The sequence below is a fragment of the Maniola jurtina genome, chromosome 4, assembly GCF_905333055.1.
Source record: "Maniola jurtina chromosome 4, ilManJurt1.1, whole genome shotgun sequence".
Lineage (NCBI taxonomy): Eukaryota > Metazoa > Arthropoda > Insecta > Lepidoptera > Nymphalidae > Maniola > Maniola jurtina.
Genome location: NC_060032.1, coordinates 4,773,649 through 4,785,855, shown reverse-complemented (window position 1 = coordinate 4,785,855; position 12,207 = coordinate 4,773,649). Strand labels below are relative to the sequence as shown.

The window sequence follows — 12,207 nt, the reverse complement described above, 5'->3', positions numbered from 1 at the left end:
TGTTAAAATCACAAATCATAACCAATGATGTATCTAATATCGTATCGCTTACAATCGTAATATAATAAGAGCTATGTGCTAATAAGAGACATGGTTTTAGAAAACTTAATTAATAAACCAAGTATCAAAATTAAATTGTCATACTTACATAAGAAATGGCTGACGTCAATCGACGTTTTAGGGTTGCCCACTAAAAAGTTTGGAAAAAAGCCGACTGTCATTTTTCACTAGCCAAACTCTACCTACACAAATTCAAAGCGGTCTTTATAAACTTAACCGACTGCACTTCTTTGGATGAGCTTCACGCTTGTGATAAACCACATCAACCACATACAGCAAACGTACAGCAAGCATCAGCCAACATCCGCCAATCTGAGATCCAAATATATTTACCTAATTACCTACACAAATGTTATATTTAACTAGTTAGTTACTTATTGCTAAATAACTAACTATAGCTATAAGATGCAGACACATTAATGATGCTGTATCTATTCCACAGTATATCGTGATGTTAGTGTAGTTATTAACTTATTATATGGAAATGGCAAAAAATGGATCTAGTATTTTGAAAAAACCAGTGAATTTCAGATTTCTTAATTAGCAACACGAGATGGCAGCGTTAGTTTCGAGTTTGGATCCACGCGCCAAAAGATCCTTGTCGCATTGTACCACGTTGACGTTTGTATTTTGACAGCTATTTGACAACTTTAATTTGATTTTGACAGACTTTAACGTCATTTTGACGTATTCGTTCGTTTGGTGAAGTGAAATAATTATGTTTGAATTTCTAAAAAGTTTTATCGTTTCATGCTTGTTAAAAATGTTATTTATTATTCAAACCGAACAAACCATTGTTACATACTAATTTACTCTGTTTTGTAAAACTATTGTGAATATGACTTCGAGAGTTGACGTTTTTAAAACAAACGATTTTTTACGGCGTCGTAAGTTAAGATTGCAACAGGTTAGAGGTTTCATATTATTTGTAAAAAAAATGTGATAAAAAGAAAACAAACTCAGTGTGAAGGTTCTACGGTACATTGACATATTTTTTAGGTTAGGGAACAGTCAAAGGATATTGCTAGGAAAATCAGAGAACGCGCAAAAATTGAAAACTTGCGGCACTTGGATAGTATAGATGCTAGGAAAGAAAAAGAATATTTCGACTGCCAAGAGAAATTGGTAAAACATTTAGAACATCTGTATTCCAAGGGACTGCAGAAAGTTGGTGATGGTCACAAAGATGCTTTAGAGATCACTGACAAAGGTATTCCACTTTGTATATTTCATTGATTAACTTTATCAGTATTATTACCTTGGGTGTTTTACTTACTAAATGTTTGTAGATTGTGTAAAGAAGACAGATATATCTAAGTTACGTGGTAAAGAGGCAGCTGAAGCTTTAAGGAGGAAAAAACAAGAAAAATTGGATGAACAAAAGAAACTTTTGGATAGAAAATTACAAGCAAGGTTTGTGTGATCATAGCATTGTGCATGCATTAATACCTCTATTGGCTTTCCTTCTTTGCTTTTATTTTTAACTTTCTATTCTACATTCTACTAAGTAATTGACCTATTTAAATATTTTTATTGCAGAGATGCAGCAAATGAATTAAGCAGAGAATTATCAACAGCAGTTACGAAAAGTTTGTTGACAAAACAAACTTCAAAAAAATGTGAAGATGCCCCAATAAAACCTGTTTCATGTGACACCACTAATCAAAATCAAGATGCCAAAAAGGACAATTGCAATGTAACAAAGAATGATATGGGAACCCAATGGGAATCTGAAGAATTGCCTAATGAATGGGAACCAAATGTGCCTGTTCTGTCGCTGCCTAAAGACGACAGTGTTAAAGAGTCACAAATTCCAACAGAGAAAACAGATAAAAGTAAAAGGCTTAACTTGTTTGCTTTAAGCGATGAAATGCCTTCAAGCTTACGAGGAGGAATAACTGGCATAACCGAAGAAGATCCAGCCCCTGCAAAAACATCCTTGACACTAGTATCAGAGTACTTGCAAAATAGAAATCTAAGGTTACGACAGCCTGAACCGAGTTCAAGTAAAAAAGATGACTTGCAAAGTATAAAGCAAACAATTCTACGTACTAGAGCAGCAAGGACAGATGGTAATGTATTTGATAATGTTTGCCATGTGCTCGACAAGCAAGTTATTCCTGTTCCGTCGTGGCAAGCTGAGGACTCTGGTTTTTGTCCCTACTTGTGCCAACAAAATTATTATCCAAGTCGTTTATATAAGTCCTTAATGAGGACACCTGTTAATAAATTTCTCAGCTCTCCAATAACATTGCAAAAAAGACAATCTAGCCCTGCACCAAAGGAGCAACATTCTCATAAAAGACCTCACACTTTGTTTGGAACCTGTGACCAAACAGGTGATCAAAACTGTGTTTAATGAAATAGTTTGAGTATTTGTGGCATTATTGTAAATGGTGTAGCAATGGGTCATTTTGCATTAATTAATCCACCAGATAATTTTTTCTCTAAAGGCTTCCAGAAGTTTGTTTTAAATTTATCATTAAAGTCTCATTATTATATTAGTAAAAAATAGTTTTTTGTAATTTAAACATTAAACATTTCAATAAATCAGAATAATTACAATCAGTGATACAAATGCAATAATATGTATTATAATAGTCTTTTAGATTCTCAGGAGTTTTTGTGGTATTATTAGTGTAGGTATTTAAAATTAATAATGTGGTCCTTTGTGTTCAGTACATTTTTAGTTTTTTTCTAATTCTTTATATACCTACTAGAATCTAGATAATGCCTGTGATTTTGTCCATTTAGTTTATCCAGGATAAAAAGTAGCTTATGTAAATTTCCGGAACGCAAGATACCTTTAAGAATAGAATAAGAATATTTATTAATCACAAAGTTATAACGTACAACAAGCACAAGCAATAAGTATGTATACCAAATGTCATATAAATCAGTTAAACGGATTAACCTTTAAAACTCCTGTGGGAACTCCTTGATTTTCTGGGATAAAAAGTAACCTGTCTGTTCCCAAAATGTAAGCTAACTCTGTACCCAATTTCATCAAAATCAGTTAAACTGTTGGGCCATGAAAAGCTAGCAGGCAGACAGATATACTTTCATATTTATAATACTAAGTATGGATATGGATTATGTATGCATTGTCTTCATGAAATAATTCAATTCTAGGAAATAAAGACAAATCGTCTCACTCAACTGAACCAAACACTGGCCTAAGCAGGAAAAAATCTGTAACAGTTTATAACCACAACACAAGAAATATACAGGACTTGCCATGCGGTGATGAGAGAATTGTATCCCGTGATAACAAGACTGAAGAAGATGCATATGCTCAAGCCTTGAAAGAGACTACTATTGCAAATTCCTTGGAGAAAGAGCAGTCCAGTAAACATCAGAAAGATATGAGGAGCAAAGTTGCTATAACTAAAAATAATGTTGATAGAGAATACAGGGATACATTAGCATTTTTGAATTCTCTTGCGAAGAACACGAGGGACAAACCCATAGTAAGTATTTTTTACTTTAAGGATAAAATTATCACAAATTGATTGTTAAGAGAAAAGTCTTTTCTACAAAAAAAAAAAAATGAGGAGTAGATTTTAAAGTATCATAATGTAAAGTGGGGGGATGTGTTGCCTAGTCATGACTATGTAAAGGAACGTTGACCCACTAGTTACCACCCTATGGGCAAACTCGTGCCGCCGAGTGATTTAGCGTTCTGGTACGATGCTATGTAGAAACCAAAGGTTTAATGAAAACTGCCATACCCCTTCCAGGTTAGCCCGCTTACATCTTAGACTGCATCATCACTTACCACCAGGTGAGATTGCAGTCAAGGGCTAATTTGTATCTAAATTTTAAAAAAAGCAACAGAATTGGCCACCAACGTTGAACTTGCCTCACAGAGTACGGCCAGCTGTCAGTCTTGGTATTAATCAGTAATATCTGCTAATTACTGTAAAAACCGAAAGGTTCTGTTAGTTGAGTTATATGAGAAGGGTTGGGAATCTGCCGCATTATTATCCCTGAAAAACTCCACTATTATGTTATTAATGAAAAGCGGTCACGACCTTCAGCAATGAGTAATATGATGCAGAGAGAGAATGTAAAGTGCATAGTCCTATCCTGAGTATGTGCACTAAACACTCACAACTTTTGTGGGTTATATTTTATTTTATTGTATAAGTATATATCTTTTTATCCTAGAAAACAGCATACATGGATGAGCATCATCAGCACCTACAAAATGAAAGGCACCAGAGGAAACTTCAAGAAGAATTCAAAAAAATTGAAAAGGAATGTTACAAACACCATTGCAAGGTAGATTACTGTGATTTTATGTGATGTGGTGTGGTGCTTCTAAAAACTATATTGTAACGTAAATTTCTTAAAAGCACGCAATTTTTACGATATTTCGAATAAAAGAAAAGAATAGGTGGTTGAGTTTTGTTTTATAAATTAAATAAAAAAAAAAACCTATTCACTTAGGCACCGTTTATACAGAAATGGCAGAGATGTTAAATACATATATATCTCCTACAGTTGTTACAGTCTCCTACAGACTTAGAGTAGACGTTATTTTACTGGCAGCATCTTATTGTGTGTTATGTGTATCTGCCATATAAGCTTTTGATCACAAAGTGTGACGCCTCAGTCACTGACTGCACCTGTATAAACTGTGCCTAAGTATTTTGACTAACTTGTATAATGTTTCTAGCACTCTAAAAGAAAAGCGACAATATCTGAAGACAGAAGAAACAAAACAAGATCACCAATACAAAGGGAAATGAGAAAAGACTTTGAATACTCCTGGATGCCAGTTCCTGAAAGCGATGGCAGTCTCGCTGTCCACACTATTCCTAACTCAAACTCTAAAACCAAATCTGGAAATTCTGTGAAATTCAGCCAACCTGACAGTTACCATGAATACAGATCAAGACATAAGCATACACCCCCAACTAAAGACGTCAGCAACGACAGACAGAGCAAGAGAGTTGTTGAAACTGTTATACTACAAGAAACTAATGATTCTGATGTCAATGATTCGTCAGAAACAAGCTCAGTTGAGAATTTGAATGTAGAAAAAGATAAAACTGAGGACGATTCCAGACTCAAAGATGCAGAGAGAATTATAATATATAAGATTCTTGAATCTAAGAAAGATAAGAAAAGCAAGGAGCGCAAAAAAGGTAAAACTAATACAAGACTCGCGAATTCTGCTTCTGTAAGAGATGAAGTTAAAGAGAAAGATGAAGAAGATAAACTGGAGAAAACTAAAAACTTAGAGAAATCTGCTGTTGATATACAGAGAGGTGTTTCCTTTGAACAACTGCAAGAAGGTAATCCTATTATAGGTTATTATGTTAAAAATTAAAATCTATACTAATATGGTAAAGAGGAAAGATTTATTTGTTTGTTTGTAATTGATAAACTCTGAAACTACTAGAACAGTCCTAGTAATTCATTCACCATTAGAAAGCTACATTAACCAGGAGTAATATTGGCTATAAATTACATAACATATACCGCGGACCAAGTCGCGAACAACAGCTAATCTTACTAAGCTTAATAAAATTTAACGTTTGTCTCTGTGTTCGTTACCTATCCATTTGCTCATCATTCATCCGATTTAGTTGAAACTTCGTACAGTTGTTGTTGAGACTTGCGGGAAGGTACTGACATACTGTCATCAACGTATAACAGGTGGGACAGGATTCCCATTGCAATAATTCATAAAGGGCATACTACCTTTATGAATGTGATATGGCTATGTTATATAGACTAGGCATATGTCCAGCAATGGACGCAAACAGGCTGATTGATTGATTGATGCTTACCTTTTGCAAGTTTTACAAGAACAGGTCAGATGATGTTTAATGATTTGTATTTTTTGTTTGCAGGTGTTTATGAAGCTGTGAATAGTAATGGGTGAGTTGACACAAAAATTATACCATTGTTGCCCATTTAAAGCTGTTGTTTTTTAATTAGGGTAATCATTATCTTGTTTATTATTAGTTTATAAATTAATGTGATAGTATAATAAGAACAGCAGTACCACTTTTATAAGTTACGCCGATGCACCTGCGCAGAAATCTTATTTTTGTATGCGCGAAAATATCTCAGCCAATCGTAGCTCGCGACCGTCCGCTATTTGGTTGTTGGCTACGCGCCATGTTTTGTACGCGCGAATTATGAGCGAGAAAGCACGAGTCTCTGTTGTTCTTGTGTTTAAAATCTTAACGTCAAGCAATAAGGTCTGTATTTCATTGGTGTACATTTGGTTTTAGTCGGCGTTAGGTTGCGTTTTTCCAAATGAATTTTGCCGATGCGACTTATAAAAGTGGTACTACTTACTAATAACATATCGAACAGTTCCAGTCAACTAAAAAAAACAAATATTACTAAAGGCAGTGATTAAAGTATGAAGTTGCCGTTTAAAAATAGTGGCCACATTAAAGTGTCTAAGATTTGTGACTTACGGCCGTATTCAAAATCATTACTATGAGGTCTCACAGTGCGCTCGAACGCATAGTGTAGGTTCCACCAATCAGGTCATTGTAAATTGACGTGATACATTAATCTGATTGGTGGAACCTACACTGTGCGTTCAAGCGCACTATGAGACCTCATAGTAACGTTTGTGAATACAGGTGTTAAACTTTTTCGAAATGTAAGTAAAAGAGATTCCTGTCACTGTGGTAATAGGTCCCTTTCCTTTTCCTTAACAATAATCCTACCTGTCTACTCCTTATAGACATTTCTACAACGTTAAGAGCTGCTATACTGCTAATGTAGAGATGTGGCAGACCTCTGCTGACCGCAAGCCGTGGTGGTAATTTTTCCTATACCTAGCTTAATTCAGTCATTTTTCATTAGTGTCAAATATCATATAAAGAATACAACACAGAAATTAGTATTTTGTAGGGTTATACTCGAAGGGTGCCAACGGGACCCAATTACTAAGACTCCGTCCGTCCGTCCGTCTGTCAGTCAGCGGGCTGTATCTCGTGAACCATAATAACCATATAACCCACCATAGAGACTGAAATTTTCAACGAATGAGTATTTCGATTGTCGCTATAACTGCTTCGTAGAGCGTAGTCTGTTATTGAGACCGACAAAACGTCACATCGGTATGAGTGACAGAGACAACGCTCTACGAAGCCGAAATCCCTTTCTTAAGGTAAAATATTGTAAATCGTTACAATATTTTCTGCCGGTTACCATATATACTTTTGATAAAAGTTGTTTAGTTAGATAAAGTAACTCTTGGCATTAGACATTTCGTTTGATATTTTAGGGACAACATAGCTTCCATGTACTTCACTGAAGGTGCACATGAAGACGACGCAAGAAATCGGAGCCAAAAATGTAATAAAACTGTTCTCTCATGTTGCTGCAGTAGAAACAAAGGTATTCTGACTTTTCTGTATATACATAATAATAATTAATATTTAACTTTATGTAATTACACAAAACTATGGTTTATTCACAGAGAACTATGTGAATGATGTCCGTGACTTTCTCCGCGTAAATTCTTTGATTTTCGGGAATAAAAAGTAGCCTAAGATGCAAGCTATCTCTGTACAAAATAGATGCACTTCTTCGGCGTGATTTAGGGTTTTTTAAATCTCGTGGGAACTCTTTAATTTTCCGGGACTAAAAGTAGCCATGAGATGCAAGTATCCTTGTACTCAATTTCGTTAAAATAGGTTAAACGGATGGGCCGTGAAGTGGAGAGTCACATATTTCTCGTATTATCTGATTTGATGACGTTTTTATAGCATCGAAAAGAATGGTTTTTTTATTATCTGCTTCAAAATGTTTTCTTAAATTACAGATTTCAAAGATGCGGGAGACAACACAAGGTTAGTTCATATTATTCACTTAGTTCACCAAAACATAAGTATAAATTTTATACCTGTAGATTGTAGATACATTTTAGCTTACTTGGTGTATAATAAAGAATATTTTACTTTACTTTTACTTACATACTCACCTTTTATTTTCTTTGTTACAGATTATTTCAAAGAACATCTAGTTGCAAGTGTAGTTCTAGTACGCAAAAAGAAAATAGTAACGTGGCCCAACCATCGGCTGCTACATCTGCTACTTCATTCACAACAGCTTTCAATGACAAAACTAATAATCGACTTCCCGATGGTGGTTTTGTTAAACTGATCGAAGACGAAGGACAAGAAAGCAATAAATTTTACGTAGGTGCTTCCGGCTTCTTAAAAAATGACAACTACGAAGTTGTAATACAACTGAGAAAGAAAGACACTGAAAAAGTTAATAATATCGATAAACACCAGCCTTCACCACACTCGAAACCTGTGAATTCTTTAGGCATTATACAAGAAATGGAACAAAATTTACAAGATAATGGATCCTCTAATACCACAGCAAATGATCGTTTGGCGACACCATTAAAAGTGGTGACAAGTTCTGAAGAAAATAAGATAACACATAATGTTCAACAAGACAATGCACAGTTAAATAAAGAACACAGCGAAGTTGAGATGCCCGAGGAACCAAACTTAGATTCTCCATCAAAGAAGTTATGTGAGAAAGCAGTCCACACTTCTTTTCAAGATGATTTCGCTATTCCCGCTAATGTGCCCAAATCAGATCCGATATCAAGACCGGGTACATCTACTTACACCCAAACTTCATTTAACTTATCCATACCGAAACCAGCTTTCATGCATATGAGCTCTTCTACATCTACAGCGTACATGAGCCCGCCTGAGCTAGTTCTACCCAAATTTTTAAAACAAAATTACATTATTACTAAAGAAGAACTTTATGAATCAGAAAATACAATGAATCAATTGGATTCTAATTTTGATGTTATAGAAAGTGAACATTGTAATAGATTTGACTGCAGATGTAGAGTTAACGATAGGTATCTATCAAAGACACCCCCTAACACTGCTCGAAGTTGTAGCAAAGAAAGTTCAGCTGGTGAATGTGTACAAACGAAGAAAAGAAAATGTAAATGTCATAATTGCCGAAGCCACAGTGATACAAATGTTTGTCGCAAAATTCATAGAAAAAAATCTTGCACCTCAAAAATAAAGTCTTCAAGAGGTTTACCGTCTGAAGATATTAACGCTATGTTAAAACGATCACCAAAAAGCAAGCCTTTAAATACACGTTCCACTAGCAAAAGAAGTAATAACATAAACCCTGTTGTAAAAGACTATGTTAATAAACTTCTGGCTCTTAATAGTGAAGGTCTTAAGGCCATTGAAATTATTAATCAAGACTGTAGTGCTATTAGTACTCCTGGCAGTTCTATTATAAATTTGCCATGTAATAAGAATAAAGATAAATCAAATTTAGAGAGCAAAATTTCTCTAGAACAAATTAAAAATGTTCTTAAACAGCAAATTTTAAAAGAAAACTTAATTGAAGATGGCATTAAAAATAACGGAAATAGTAAAAAAGATGAAACTGAAAATAAATCTAAAACATCGGTGCCGATAATTACGCAAAATAGTTTCAAATTACCAAAAAAGAAATCGTTACATAAAGTAAAATCATTAAACATTTCCAAACACATATTAAAGAAAAAGAAACCATCAGATGCTTTCCTATCTAGTCAGCGTTTAAGTAAACCTTCCACTTCTGTGTCTTCATCTGCCCGCGAAGAAAACAAATTATTGCGTATAGATAAACAAGAAATCGAAAAGCGAAGTAAAACATCTACCACTCCAAGAAAGTATGCTTACCCGGAATACAAAAATAGTACTAGTACTGATATTGTGGAAACTTCAAATAGTAAAAGATGCAATAGTTCTGGTACAAATGTAATTAAAAAACCGTGTAAAAACTCCATGTACGTAAACTCGCAAAAAAAGAAAAATTTCAAGTTACCAGCGCACAGAACCACTATGACTTCTTTTTCTTCAGACTCCGATGCTACTGGCGCAATCTTCAGACATTTGCACCCACCGCAGCCACCAACACACATATCAACCCAAACAAATGGCCTTATTGATACAGAAATACATTTTATGAAGATAGCTGAAGATAAACTGCAAAATATGGAGAAAATTGCTGATTTGACTGAAAAATGTACTAAACGATTATCAAACTTGGCGAAAGTTTTAGAAGAAGTAAGAAGAAATAAATCTTTGGTATACAATCACATTTCTTCGTCTGACTCTACACCAGAATCTGAAACGAAAGCTGATAACAATGAGCTCTCAACCGAAATATCAGGGCATATATCTGATCCTAACATACTGACGAATAATAAAGAGAGTGTTAAAAATTTAACTTCTGTAAATATGCCGGAAAAACTAAATAGCCAAAATGTGGACGCAAAAAAATCTGAAGAATTCACGCCACTTTTGAAAGATATCCCTAAACCAGATATATTTACAGCACCCTTCTATTCTAAACGAAACAATGAGCCTGATAAAGCAACCAAGATACATAATATAGAATCCGACAATACGAAAAGTAGAGGAAAGCCACCCCCTGCATTATCTCGCATTCACTTAAAATGTGGAGAAGATATTAACATTATTCCACATGAGTTATCAACAGTTGTTGAAGTGGATTCGCCTATGAGTATGAAAGTTAAAAGTCAATCTTCGCGACAAGACACTAAACTGGAAGTGCTAGAAAAATCAGACCATTTTGTATCAGATGAAAACGATAACATGACCGCTAAAGAATTGATTAAGGTTAATCCAGTTGATCCTGATTTACTGAAAACTAATTATAATTTATCTAGACGACTGTCAAAAGTATCTTCAACAGATTCTTCAGATGATTCTAAAATACGTATGATGGACATGAAAAAATTTAATGATATTATGCTAAAGCCTTTCATTAGTTTAAAAGAATATGCAAAACAGTGCAATATTGGATTAGATGAAGGTTCAAATTTTGAGGATGTGGTTAAAGACAACCCAATTAATGACGACTTAAGTTCTCTTCACTCTGATGGCAGCTTGCCTGATGTCATTGCAGAATTATTGAAAAGAAAAATTATTACTGAGCCCTTTAAGTATGATACGGGTTCAAATGTTAATTCGACAACAGTGTCATCGGAATCGACTCTATCAGTTTTAGCTTTGTCCAAAGCGAGAAAGGAAAAAAAGAAATCGGCCGTATTTCTGAAGAACAAAGAAAATATAGTAGAGACTTCTGGAACGTTAAGCATATCGTCTAATCCTGATTTAGAGAATGCTTTTCAAAAACTTGGTATGGGTTGGGCTTCATCAACTTTAAAGAAAACAAAAGAGCGATTGGCTTTATCGTCCTCTTCTAATACCTCTAGTTCCAGTATGACACAGTTTAAAATGAAAAGTTTTAGTCAAGATGTTCCCAATTTAGCCACTGACTCGACCTCATCATTGCTTGAAGTTTCAAACAAACGTGACAAGGAAATGTGTTCACCTAGAAGATATCAAATGGAAGAAAATTCTCGGAATGCTGTTCAGCAAACATCATTAACAAATTCTATGACTGTAAAAGAGTTTCTTACGAATGAACTGGCTAAGAAAATTACATTTAATAATAAATCGACCAGAAAAGGTGAAGAGGATTTCGTTTCTTTGTATGAGACTAAAATGCCAGAGGAGATGAAACATACTAAAGTAGGACATGACGAGGAACAGTCGAGTGCCGCTAGTGTTAATCACAATAGGGCGCGCACCTCAACGCCAGTGCAAATATTTAAATCTCAGACATATCATTCAACTTCTACTTCAAATACTTCCAATGGGTTTTTTAGTAATGCCGATGACCTATCGTCTGTTAAGGTAACTTCTGCCTCCATACGCAACCATTCCACATCTGACAAGGATGATTTAACCATTCCAAGTTACAGCCTTAAAACAAAAAAAGGACTGTCCGAGTCTGGCTGTAGTAAGAGTGATTGAAATTGTTTCAATTGTATGTTATTTATTTTTGTATGAAATTTTTATAATGGCATGTTACTTAAAATGGGAATTATTGTTGTAATATTTTTTCTATGTGTATATTATGAATAAACTGACGTGGTTTAATAATGCATTTTTTTATTTCTATTAGATAATAGCTAAATAAATTCCTCTTCTAAGGTGATTGCATCCACGAGAACTGCGAAGGCCCAGAAGAGGCGCTCTCCGCATTAATTTTAATTGCTAGGTGCAGTGACAACAAGCGGTGATGGCCTAGTGG

At 34.7% G+C, this 12,207-nt stretch overlaps 1 protein-coding gene across 3 annotated transcripts; it reads left to right on the top strand.

Annotated features, from left to right (window-relative positions):
• The first annotated feature begins 746 nt into the window (after positions 1-746).
• On the top strand, positions 747-12,058 carry LOC123864755. 3 transcript variants are annotated; one of them, XM_045905391.1, is made up of 12 exons: positions 747-967; positions 1,060-1,270; positions 1,350-1,473; positions 1,600-2,132; positions 3,193-3,530; positions 4,231-4,344; positions 4,742-5,363; positions 5,925-5,952; positions 6,779-6,856; positions 7,325-7,437; positions 7,865-7,892; positions 8,045-12,058. In XM_045905391.1, exons 1-12 carry the CDS (start codon positions 899-901, stop codon positions 11,925-11,927), a joined length of 6,141 nt encoding a protein of 2,046 aa, XP_045761347.1. In that variant the 5' UTR covers positions 747-898; the 3' UTR covers positions 11,928-12,058. The 3 variants fall into 3 exon arrangements, with proteins under 3 accessions (XP_045761347.1, XP_045761344.1, XP_045761345.1); XM_045905388.1 differs by having other exon boundaries at positions 1,600-2,399; XM_045905389.1 differs by lacking the exon at positions 6,779-6,856 and having other exon boundaries at positions 1,600-2,399.
• Positions 12,059-12,207: the final 149 nt, after the last annotated feature.

Coding starts and splice junctions, on each gene's coding strand:
- LOC123864755 (XM_045905388.1), top strand. CDS start 899: ATGACTTCGAGAGTTGACGTTTTTAAAACAAACGATTTTTTACGGCGT. Junction 1,474..1,599: donor GATAGAAAATTACAAGCAAG/GTTTGTGTGATC, acceptor TTTTTATTGCAG/AGATGCAGCAAATGAATTAA. Junction 5,364..5,924: donor CTTTGAACAACTGCAAGAAG/GTAATCCTATTA, acceptor TTTTGTTTGCAG/GTGTTTATGAAGCTGTGAAT.